The sequence below is a fragment of the Phaethon lepturus genome, unplaced genomic scaffold (genome assembly GCF_000687285.1).
Source record: "Phaethon lepturus isolate BGI_N335 unplaced genomic scaffold, ASM68728v1 scaffold14746, whole genome shotgun sequence".
Taxonomy (NCBI): domain Eukaryota; kingdom Metazoa; phylum Chordata; class Aves; order Phaethontiformes; family Phaethontidae; genus Phaethon; species Phaethon lepturus.
The window spans coordinates 104,838-117,454 of record NW_010545688.1 but is presented as its reverse complement, the minus strand read 5'-3'; the positions used below and the strand labels follow the sequence as shown (position 1 = coordinate 117,454).

The 12,617-nt window shown below is 41.9% G+C and overlaps 1 protein-coding gene across 1 annotated transcript; it reads left to right on the top strand.

Annotated features, from left to right (window-relative positions):
- Positions 1–3,565: 3,565 nt before the first annotated feature.
- On the top strand, positions 3,566–11,942 carry LOC104622301 (VPS10 domain-containing receptor SorCS3-like; the record flags this gene model as incomplete). The annotated part of the gene is made up of 5 exons (XM_010289041.1): positions 3,566–3,665; positions 8,336–8,441; positions 8,616–8,776; positions 10,118–10,236; positions 11,590–11,942. Coding segments are annotated over 5 exons (543 nt in total), but the record flags the coding sequence as incomplete, so codon positions are not given.
- Positions 11,943–12,617: the final 675 nt, after the last annotated feature.

Here is a 12,617-nt window from a genome sequence, read left to right as displayed (position 1 = left end):
CACTCACCAGCTGCGTCAGGAAGTTATCCTCAGAACCACTCCTAGGTTAAAGTCTGGTAACCTGTGATCCACTGAGCTAGAAGTAGACTTCATAGAATAAGGAAAGCAGAAGAGCCACTTCTCCAATATCAAAGTGAGTGTCCTGAGTGATCTATGGTTCATAGATCCCTATGGGACCATGTGAGGACCAGAAACATCATCAGATCCAACTCTGGAGAGCAGTGTTCAATCCCAGTGTGAATTTGTTCCTTTAGCTGTGTGTAACCTGCTTGTTAACCTCAAATACTGATGTTTGTAAACCATTGTGTATGGTTTCTATTTCAGATAATTTTTAGAAGTACAGAAACGCATTTGTCTCCTTCTTGCTATACTGTCTAAAATTCTATTTCAAAGAGAGTATGACTTTCCAGGTAGAGAGAAATGAAAATATTGTACCAAGCTAGCAAACATTTTAAAAACATGTCTGAATGCATCTGTTCTTCCCTCAGAAGCATGTGTCAGGAATCTCCAGAGCTGCCTGAGGAAGGCAGATGTCGGATTCTCACAAGAACTGCTGGCACTTTTGAAGCTCTCAGGCTGTTATTAATTTTTTTGACTTGTTCAGATTCCATAAAGACCCAGGCAAAAAAACTGCACCCAAAAAGCCAGTGGGAGAGCATATAATTAATTGAGCCAAGGAAATATGCTGTATACTCTGAGCAACATGAACAGTTGCTGCCTGTTTTGACACTTTGCATATAGTACTGGAACAATGATGGCTATTTCAAGCTTCTGCCGAGATACTGATGGTTTCAGGCAGAAATCTTTTTATTCTGAGTTGCATTTGTACAGCATATGGTACAATGAGGTCCTCATTCATGATCAGGTAACAATGCAATACAGTAATAATAAACTTCAGTTGTGACTGTTTCTCTCTTCCTTTTTCTTACTACTTCACTCTTACTGCCTCTGCCCTTCCTAATATTCCTTTCCATCAGCTCGCTAGACAAGAATATTGGTTGAGCTTTCTCTCACACACTCACTTGCCTGCTGGGGGGCTGCCATGGCACCTCTCATTTGTAATGTCTCTGCTGGTGCCATTGTTTTGCCCACTTCACTCTGTGCCATAGGAGTCCTCAGGCAGACCAGGTGAGATCTCAGTGTTCCTTCACGTCTCTGGTCTGTTCTCATACTGACTTTCTCGAGGTTCTCCTTTTCTTCCATTTCTTGCCCAAATCCGTGGTGAAACCATTCTCCAATACTAGATAGCAACACTTGTTAACTGTATGCTGAGTTATGCATCACATTAAGCCTCTTTTTGTATAGAAGGCATCATGTATGTTTTTTACCTCTGCTGTTACCCTGACTATTTTGTGCAGCTTTCATAATGGGTTGAAGAGGAATGGCACAATGTGGTTGGCTCTTTTCTTCAGTTTACTGTCTTGTGGTTGCTTTTTTTCATAGGCTTAGCTGCCCCAGCAGCATCAGCATCTCAGGGCACTAAGGAAGATAATTCCTGCAGGGGTATGGAGGAGAGTTGATAGGTCATGTTTGGGACTAGAAGTGGCCAGGATTATATTTATCCTGCTATTTCCATGAGCCATTAATGTACCTGGTTTACAGCATATCAATCTGTCTCTGTTGTTCCAGTTTTAGAGATGAAGCACTCTTTATAGTTGTCAATCTTGGTTATTAATATGCTCAAATTCTTAAAGAGGGATATAATTTGCTTCCCAGGCTTTCTTTATGTACTGCACATCTTTGTGTCACCATCCCTGCTGCTCTGAGCTCAGCAGATGGCTCTTTGTAAGCAGGTGGTATTTTTTCTTGCTATTGGAAGAAATATATTTACTGCTCATTCTGGCATCCATAAAAAAATTGTAAACTTTAAAGAGATATATTAAAAATATAAATAAAATGCCTGTAAGAGTTATTGCCAAATTGATATTGGATCAAAGGCACCTATTCAAATGCTCAGCAGCCAGAAATGAAGTGTACAAGCCAAGAGTATTGAAAGAACCATTAAGAATGTTAAAAAAATAAAAGAGGCAGATAAATCTCATACTGTGATGAATGATAGCCAAGGAACATCTAATCATATCTGGGTAACATTTACTGAAATAACTCAACCAGACAAAAATTAAGAACATGAAAAAGATGGTGTAAAAATTATTGGAATGTTCTTTTTTTCTGACAATTTTTCATTAATCTTCAAGAAGGGATAAGGATTTATTTAAAACAAATTAAATTAAGTGGTGAGCACTAGAATATGGTTCCTCTTGATCTTGGTATGACTATAAAAACACATTGTTCTCAGCAACTGCATATTAAGGGTTGTGAAGTGGGGGTGTTTCTTTGCAGTTTTCCAACCACTTCTCCCTAATAAACCAACATGCAGAACAGTGGCTATGTTCAACTGGAAAGTTGCTCACTGCTGTAAGAAAATGTAAAATACATGAAACGTCTAACAAATGAACTTATGAAAGACACACAACAAACTATCTTCACCATGTCTATAGGCTTCCATTCTTTTATTAATCTATCTGATTTTTTGCTTTTAATGGCAACATGCCTCGAACTTCTTGGATATAATGAAGAGTGATATGGAGAAAGTAGCTCTGTGCATATTTTGACAAACTGACTTAAAAAAATAAATGTTTACCAACAGATTGGACCAAAGCTTGGCTTCTTCACTGTACAAATACAGATTTCATGGCATCTTATCTCAGCAAATGCTCATCTTTTCTGTTGTGCCCTTTAAGGAGGAATAGCCTGTTTTATTTCTGCTAGAGCTCTATTGTTGTCGTCAAAGTTATGGCAAGATAATCTAGTCATCTAAAAGCTTTGTGGAATGTCTCTCCTATGAAAGAGACAATATAAGAGCATGTTCTCTCTGTGTGTAACCCATAAGAATAGATGGAACACGCGTTTTGTTTAAGCCACACTCTGTAGTCAGTAAACACTTTCAGATTCAAGCTGGTTCTGGTACCTACTTAAGGATTAGGGAGCAGCTGGCTTGAAACTCAGAGCTGGATGAAATGAAATTTGGTTTTAGGACTTTTCAGTGCAAGCTAGGGTAAGGACTTAAATTTAATTTTGATTCACGCATATCACATGTTATACTCTAAGTTCATATAGCTGGCCACTTAATGGGCAAAAAGTTATTTGTTATGAGCAAATAAGTGTTAACAATAGAAATGCTTCTCTTTGCTTGAATAGTAAACAGAGTTCATTGATGTGTTGTTGCTGGCTGGTCCTGCAGACACTTACACACAGGAGTGTAATGTTCCTTTGGGACTCAGTTCCCTTTTGCTGCTGGACAGCTCCTAGAGAGATGTGATGGCAACTTGTTGATATTAATTGTTGCTAACCATATACAAACCACTCTGGACATAGTACAGAACATAGAAGTGTTCAGCTGCCACAAACCCTCTCTTTATAAGATGACAGGAAACTGTGCTCGGAAATTCTGGTGTCTCTGCAAAATCTTTGCTCTGCGTGCAGCTCCATTTTCTCCCCACCTGTTGTCAATCTAAACCAATGATCAGGAAACAAATGAATATCTTATTTTCTCCTTTTTTTCCAGATTTCAGAAACACTGATCCAGAAACTGAACCAAAACCTGGTCCATTTTGAGTTGAAGCCAGGGGTTCAAATCCTTGTCCATGCTGCCCATTTAACAGCAGGTCAGTATCCTCTTTCTGTGTACATCTTCTCTGTTGCTCTGTAGCACAGCGAGCAGTATATTCCTTGATGGTGGTAGCGTGCTATCAGCTGTATCAGGCATTTGCCTTTAGAGCTTATCCATTTTTTTACTTATGTGCAAGAACTTGCTGTTGTTGTTGTCAGTGCACTATAACTGGTAGGAGAGATGTGTACTTCTTGGCTGCCTCTGAAATATTCAACAGCTAAGCAGCACCATGGAGTATTCAGCCTGGATCACATAGTGCAAAGCTTACCAGCGAGCGTTTGATATATTCAGATATTCTAGAGTCTACAAACATTCAAAGCAACTAAGCGTTGTTCAGCAGTCTGAAAGACTAGAATCAATTTACATATGCACACACACAAGATTAGGCAGTTTGGACTTTAACTAATCCTATCTCAAAATGAACTCTCTCCATATTTAATTATATGTGTCTATGTGTGCTAAACTCTCATTTGACAGCACAGGCCCTATTTAACTATTACAAGAGATGGGACAGACAAATCTGTGCTCAGGAGTCTTAGGGATTCCTTTTCTCCAGGAGCTGCTGATAATTCTGATCAGTTGGTGTCAGCTTCTTTTGCTAGCTTGCAAACAAAATGCCTGAGTTCACTTGAACCAAATTTTATGGTACAAACAGGTCTGCCCAGGCTGGTGTGAGTCCATGTGGTGCCTTGTCCATAACGGAAGGAGAAAGAAGCTGTTAAGAAAGGGTGTAATGCAACTACATTTAAATCCCACCAGAAGAAAACCTTAGTATTTGCAATATTTAATTTTTCCTAAGCAGAACTTTCTAATATCTGCCCTGGGAATATTGCTGCATGTTTCTGCTTTCCATTAGCTGTAGCACAGATGATCAGATGCTTACTTTTAGACATGTTAGAACCAAAAGCATAAAAAAGCAGAGATACACCACAGCTGATTAAGCTCTACAGAAAAAAACCCACAACATCTTGAGAAGTCAGTTTGACTATTTTTTCTTCTGTAGATTGTAAAAAAAAAAAAAAAAAAAAAAAGTAATAGTCATACGACACAGAAGAATTGCATGACTTTACATTTAAGACTTAAATTAATACACATTTTACATCATAGTTGTTATAAGGGAAGCAATCCTTGGCCTAAATTTTCAACAATGACCGGTGATACTCAATGTACTTGCTCAGTGCCCGTGTCAGAAAAGAAGGTTATATGAAATCATCTTAGTGTGAGCTTTAAACGTGGAGTTACCTGCAATTGTTCATAATTTTTGTAATTTTTTTGTGTGCACTTACTCTGCCAGTACACACGACTGTTTTCCATTTTGTTCAATTTTCATTAAAGTCAAGATCAAATCCCAAATGAACGTTTAGAAAGGAATTCTCTGGCCCTTAATATCCTCTAGAATTTTTCCAATAAATTAGAGTTAGTATCACATTAGATATTCCTGGGAAAGACTCATTTTTACCTCTTGCTACCAAAGGAACATTCCTGATATTATGTAGCGGAAACAGATGGCACTTAAAATCACATCTCCAGCCCTGCCTTTAATACAAGATGAACTTGAATCCAAGCTTTGTGCTGTATGTAGGAGCCTTCTGCAGCTTCTTGGAGAGGAATTCTGGGCATCTCTGTCTGAGGGAGTGCACAGGGTCCCCAACTACTGCATCCATGCTCACAGCTGGCTAAAAGCTGGGTAGCTCCAGTCCCAAAGCCAGATAGTGGAGGTACTGTAGCACTTTTCTGGGATACTAAATCTTGTCTGCTGCCCTGCATGAACCAAAAGGCAGAGTCTATCAGTGTGGCATACTGCCATGCTAAATAGCGATATGGCCTCCGGGCACGTTCTGGCCTGTTTCTTGCCAGCTCAGGCTGAAGCAGAGGGTGCTCGGCTCAGACATGCTGTGTCAATACGTGATCTTTGTGCTTGCCAAAAATGTGCATTTTTATTTGTATTTATGCACACACTAGGAATGAGTACTTTTTGTACATAATAGATAGGAACACTCATTTGTCCTGCAAGGTAGGCTTTTTTTGTACTTCTCTTTGAAGTCACTGGGAGATGTGAGTGATTGCTGAAACTGGCTTCACAATATCATACAGGAACACTATAGGGTTTTGTCTCTTACAGAAATATGATTCAGTAAGAACACAAAATGAGCCTGGACTGCCAAACTAGATATTAAAAAGCCAAGAGAGCAGCCACTGTGAGGTCTTTGAGGGAATATGGCTCCTTATCATGCTGCAGAGGTCATGAGTCAGTTCCCAAATAAATAGACAGTCCAATTTCATGACATCAAAACTTGGAAATATTTTAGAATTTGTCAAAGTGCCGAAAGAGAGATTTACTTTTGCTTCTGGAAACTATTGTTTTGGTTGTCAAGGAAGAATAAGAATTGTCTTTTTGAAATCCAAGCTTTTATTAAAAAAATTAAATAAAATAAAGCAGGAAAACCTGGAACACAAGCCAGCACCAGAAGCAATCTCTAGAAGACACAATCCAGGGGGATGAACATGGCCCAGAGGTGCTGCTCTGGTCTCTGGTATCCCTTCTTTCCCAGCCTTTTTACTGTGACTCTGTGCTGGACTCTGGGCAGCTATGGGCTATAGCTGACTGAACCACAAAGCTCAGCACGTGTTTGTGCAAGTGCACACATATGTATACATATGCCTACATTTATGTTTCCATGCCTCAGTGCACATGTATGTGCCTCCCTCTGTGTGTGCCTGGTCAAGCACAGCAGAAATTTCTGCAGCAGAGGAGCTGCAGGGAACAAAAGTGCAGGTATCTAAACTAGCTCGGTGTGGATATTCAAGCAGAACCTGTAGAAATGTGCTTCTGTGTGTGTGTGTGTTGCATGTGAGCATGTGCATTCCGTGCGGCACAGAAGAATGACAGGCGTTGGGCTAAGCACATTGCACACCTCCATCTTCTTTGTTCAAGCGACACTGGAGGGAGGATTAATTTATGGCAATGACGGACAACAGATTGCAATCCAGTCATCATGTTCATTCCTTCTTCTCACGAAAGAAAAAATAAAATGTCCCCAACTTAACAGGCAACAACCTCAGCTCTAAGGCAGAGTAAAATATGCCAAAATTCCTCACAAAGCAGTTAAATAGCTGTTTATTGCCAGACTCTCAGTGCAGCATTATAACAAGAACATTGACTGATGCTGAGCCTGAATCAGTTGGAGAGCTGCTTTGTCATCCCACAGAACTGCAGAGACCCACAAAGTACAGACGCAAAGGGGACAGAGTGGAGATGTGTGAGGAATTCATAACAACGGATCATTTCATCCTGGTGCCTCACCTTCCTGAGGATAGCCTACGTGATGTGGGAAGGAGAAGTTTTGCCACTTCTCTTTGTAAATTTTGGCTTTATCAGGCTGGTTGTGACAGCTGAAAATGTGTGTGCATGTGATGTGTCTGCCTGAGTAAGTATTTGCTTGCATGTGCGTGATTTCTTCTGTCTTCTGGCTCTGATTTAGGATGGATCTGTTCGGTGCATGTGAAGAAGGATGAGGGGAAGAGGATGTGTATGGCAGCAGTTCAAGTTAATTTTCACTGCCTTGCAGAGGAAGGCACTACCTACACCTTATTCTGTGTGTAATGCCAGATAGAGGTGGTCAGTAAGGATATATCAGCTGCGTGGTTAGCTTGTGTAATGGCACAGCTACAGCTGCATGTCTGACTACAGTATGTTTTATTAGTGTCTGCATGAACAACTGAGCCTACTGGACCTATGTGTGTCCCTTTTTGGATGCTAGTTGCCTTTCTGTTTGTGAGTGTGTATGAGTGAAAGAAACTCTGTTTAATACAATTTACCTTGTATTTCTGGGAAAGCCACACTTCTGGCTGTTTTGTGTGGCCTTATTTGGCAAGGGACTATGAAAAGGTGGTGAGCAAAACTCTGAGGAGAAGCACAGAGAGACTTTTTGTTTGATTAGGGTTGGGTTTGGTGTCTTTTTTTTTCTTGAACCAGTGTACATGGAAGACTTGTGGGAGAGAGAGCAGGGCACCAGGGGAAAGCTAAAAGCTGGGTAGTGCAAACTAAACCCTTGAAGAGTAGGAGAGGGGTAAAGGAAGAAACTGAAAATGCCAAAGGTGTGAGAACAGCTTGCCATGATCAGGCATGGATGCTGATGTCTGTGAAGAGCACTGCACTTCTCGTCAGGAAGGAACAGGACTGAGCAGACAACAATACATTTGGTGAACATCATTGCTTCAGTAAAATTGAGGAGCCAGTTTCTCATTATTCACTACACATTGGGAGCTACCCAAACTAGCTCTAAGCAAAATAGAAAGTCAACGTGACAAGTTAGCCTGTGGGTAGCTCCAGTATCATCCAGAAAATACCAGTCACCCAAGTGACTTCATTTACAACTACCTTACGTAATTATCTGCAATGTGAGAGAGTATGTTTCAGGCAGTCCTCCAACAGGTCAGAGAAGAGAGGCCTCTAAGTAGAAAGCTGTGGGACTTCACATCAAGGGGTAGGTCTGAACCTAGGTTTCTTCCCAGGTGGATTGGAAAGGGAGAGAAGCCCTGAAGGTGTGTGGATGGATGAGGCCTGCTACAAGTGCAATAAGGAGAGAATGAACGATGTTTCTGGAGGGAGCAACTTTCACTCCAGGCTGGGGGCAGCTCTAACCTTCTCCCCCTCTCTTGCAGCTCCCCTGGTGGACCTCACGCCCAGTCACAGTGGTTCAGCTATGCTGATGCTTCTCTCTGTTGTTTTTGTGGGACTAGCTGTGTTTGTAATCTACAAGTTCAAAAGGTATGACGCTCCCTGAGCCATTTCCTTCTTCCCATTGCTGCCTTGCACTGAGATGTTTGGGTTTTGTTTTGCTGGGTTTTCTTTTTCGCAGTGATTTTTTTCTTGGTTTGTAAAAGCTGATACTACATCATCTGCCAGAGTACCCCACAATGATGGTTTCTGTTAATGTTTTAGGAAGATTCCTGGCCTTAATATATATGCACAGATGCAGAATGAAAAAGATCAAGAGATGGTCAGTCCAGTCAGTCAGAGGGAAAGCATACCTAATGTCCCTCAAAGTGAGCTGATGAGCCCTGAGCAACTAGTAGATGAGAAGTTGGAAGTCCAGCCCATAGGTAAATAACTTGCAGCATCCCGCAGCTGGTCAGACTCTGACTTACAATTGGCTAACCCTTTTCTCAGCCTCCCCCCTTCCCATATTCCTGCACACTCCTCCTCCCATCCTCTTCTGCTGCAGCATTAGTTTTGCTACAGGAAACCTTGCTAACACTTCCCTCTCTCTCACTGCCATGTGTTGAAAGGGAGGGGAACAACTTTAGGCTTTTTCCTTCTCCTAGTTGCTCTGTGTAGATCCCCTTCCCTTTTCAAAAATCCTGCCGGCACTTAACTTGCTCTATAAGGCAATTTAATTTATTTTGCTGGGGCTGATATAGTTGCGGGGCTAAACCCCACATCCAGGAGAACTTCAGCCACTCTTACTTGGAACATGGAGGTGAGCAGGTGATTCGGTAAGTCAGATCCAAAAGCTAAATATTCCTTGATGCTTTGACTTCTGTGGCCTTTGTGCTATGCCAGACGTTGTTGCCAGCAGCAATGCTAACCCGGCTGATTCCCAGGGAAATTGAGCAAAACCTGGGATCTCTGCACTGGACTGCTGGGTTTGACCTCAGGCTGATTGCTCCCACAGGTCTCTGTGCTTGAAAATTTGCAAAGCAGGCTTTCACAGGACCTAAAGTGAATAGACTTGAAGTGGGTATACTGGGATCAGTCACACATTTGTTCATGCTTCTATGTTTTCTGTTACCCTGACTACAGTAAAAGTGTTGGGACGGAGCAGGGAGGTTTCAGCCTGGGGACATGTTCTGCTAAAGCCAGCATCGTTCAGGCATTGCACGGGCATTGCTCAGCTTTGCTTCTGAGGTGACAATTCTGCAGGCCCGGACCAGAGGTACAGTACAGGACCCCTGCAAATAAGGACATGGACCTATTTTAGAGGAATTAAAGTTTATAGATGTTTTGACTTAGACAGGAGTGAAGTATAGTCATAACTGAGATCCCTTATTTGCACAATTTCGTCAGCCTAACTAAACCTTAGATCCCACCTGAGGTTGTCCCTAAAATGTATGTGAGTATTTGCTGAAGCAGGCTTGGAGTCATAGCTTCTGCAGAGAGGGAGCAAGGGGAAGGGCGATTAAAGGAGGGAATGTGATGTGCTAAGATTGTGGCCTGTGAAACAACCTGGGAGGAAAAAGAAGAAAGTCTCTTGATGGAACTCATGTCTAAGCTGGAAGCCCCACTGCAATCAATATTGATCTCTCCTCACCTGTTCGCTAAGGAGATATCTGGTAGCTATAAAAGCTTTTAAGCAGTTATTCATCAGCAGACCTGGACATCCCTGCTTAGAACACAGGATGGAGTGAGGGGACCAACCTTCCCATGTGGTGTTCCCCATACAGAGCAACCCCAGGCCACAGTCCAGAACCCAAGGAAAGGAAATGCAACCAAGGTAGTCTGGACAGAGGACTTCCAAAAGGCTTGTGGATCACCAAGAGGTTTCAAGCCAAGACCCGGAGCGGTGGGTCCTAAACTTTAACAATTCTTTTTTTTATTTGGTTGGGTTTTTTTTTCTTTTTCTTTTTTCTTTTTTTTTTTTCTTTTTCCCCCAGAAGCCACCAAGGCAAAATTGATGTTAGATGCTAAGGGAGAAACACCCAATTTCAGGTCAGGAACTCTCTTTCTAAAGTTACATGGGCTTTGAGCTTCCCCTTTGTAAAAGAATGTAATGGTCATGGTTCATGCTGTTCCAGGGGCAGGGAAACACATGTTTTCACAGGTCACTCGGACTGAAGCGGCAAGAGTCAGTCACCTGCTCACTCTATTCAAAACTGCTTTTGCTGATGTTGGAAACTAAACCCTTGAAGCCTCTAGGATAAGAGCAGTCAAAAGCCAGTTTTGGGGGTAGGTTTTAGTTTGGTGCAACTATAGCATTTCTGGCTTTCTACAAATTTTTTTCACGCATTTTATGTGTTTCTCAGCTGTGCTACTGGACACTGTATTGAACCAGAAACTGGCCTTTTATATCTCCTTGGTTTGCACCTGTAACTGCACTAGCGAGCACAAAAGGTACATGTATGGGATACATGGACTCAATTCTCTATCAAAAGGTATCACTCCAACAAACTTCGTAAGAATGTTTTTCCATCCTGTCGGTAAGATGAATGAGGAAACTGAATCAGAGCTCATTGACAAAATGAAAAGGTCTGGACCTAGATGTGGACAGAATAGAAAGTGCAAAGGCTCTTCACTCTCCTATACAGCCACCTCATCTGTTTCTGGAAATCAGCAATTTCTTTTTTTTAATGAGTTTTCTTTCTTTTAGGAAAACAAAACAAGACTGTAATTGGGTGTTTCTCTTTTGTATGCTTGTTCAAAAGCCATTTTTTTTTCAACCCCTTTGACTAACGTTTAGGGATCCTTCCTTGGAGGAATCTGAGTGAATGGCCCTGGATCATTTAATTTTCTTTCCAAACTCTGGCAGCAAAAAACCCACAGTTGCTATATTCTGGATGTGAGTTGTTAGGGTCCTCGTTTGCAAATGCAAACCTTAAAGTTATTTATGAAATCTGCAACACTTTATCATTGCAAATGAGTTACACATTTCCTTGAGGACCTCAACCCCTCCTTCCCTCCACCCCTCTGCTCTAGCCTTTCCCTCTTCTGTTCAACATGGGTGAATCATCTTTATTAGCAAAAGAACAGGACATCACCTTCAGTGTTTTGAATGACAAGAAAACATTTCTGGGAAGAACGTGTCAGTCTGGAACGGTTGAATCCCAAAGGCCAGCAAGGTGATACCTTCAAACATCTTCCTTGGCTAAACGCACTTGATATTTACTGACTCTTTTATTTTGTTCTTTCTTTGCCACAGGAAGTTTTTCCACAGCTGCTGAGCCCCAGAGCACAAAAGAAATCCCTACATATGTAAATGGTTGAATTGAGGACACCGATGTATATCTATGTCTAAAAAGAGAGGAGAGCTCACAGCATTTGGACTTTTTAATTCTTCAGATGACAAAGGGTTTTTAGCTTTAAGCCTGTGCATGTGGACATTATACTGAGACCATAGTGGAACTGCATTGTACAGGTGTTCAATTTTAGTGGGGGGTGGGGGAAGAGGAACTGATACCACTATTCACTCCTGCGGCCCTTCCCCTCACCCCTCCACTCTCTCTTTTTTCTGATCTGTCTCTAATTTGTAGAAAATTCATAATGATATAGGCCAAGAATATGCATGGGGGTCTCTTCTTTAGGGAGAGGGGTGGGCTGGGATGTGGGAGGAGAAGGGCTGGGGGAGGTGGGAGGTTTAGCGTTCTTGGCTTTAGATTTAACCGCGCTTTTAGCACTTTGGGCTGTGGGAGGACTAGCCGCCCCAGCAGACTTTCATAGAACACTATGAAAAAATCACACTGGAGTTTAAAGGCACTGAAAATTTTTCTTGGTCAGTCTAGTTTGTGTCTTTGTTTGGACTCTGCCCTTCATTCCTCTAGCTGCAGCTGCTGCCATGCCCCATGGCTGCAAGGAGGCTGAGTGCAAGTGTGGGTGATGCCAGCTGCAAGGCCGGGCTCTTAAACAGCTTTTTTAGCCTATTCACACCAAGACATCTCATTGATAGCACTGTTGAAAGATCACTTTCTGCCTCCTGACCTTGGATGGAACAGAACTGCATTACAGACAGGGAGGTCTGTCCATACTTCACTTGCAGGAGGTTATTGCCAGCATGAACTTACACTGTACTTTGTACCAGCCTTAGACCTTCAATTTTGACTAACTGAAAGTCCTAGTAACACCCTGAGATGCATTTAGTGTGGATGTTTGGATTTATCTGGGGAAGTCCCAGGAGATCCCTGCCTTTTGAGAGTCACCCCAAGGACTGTAATTTTTTTTGAAAGACACCTC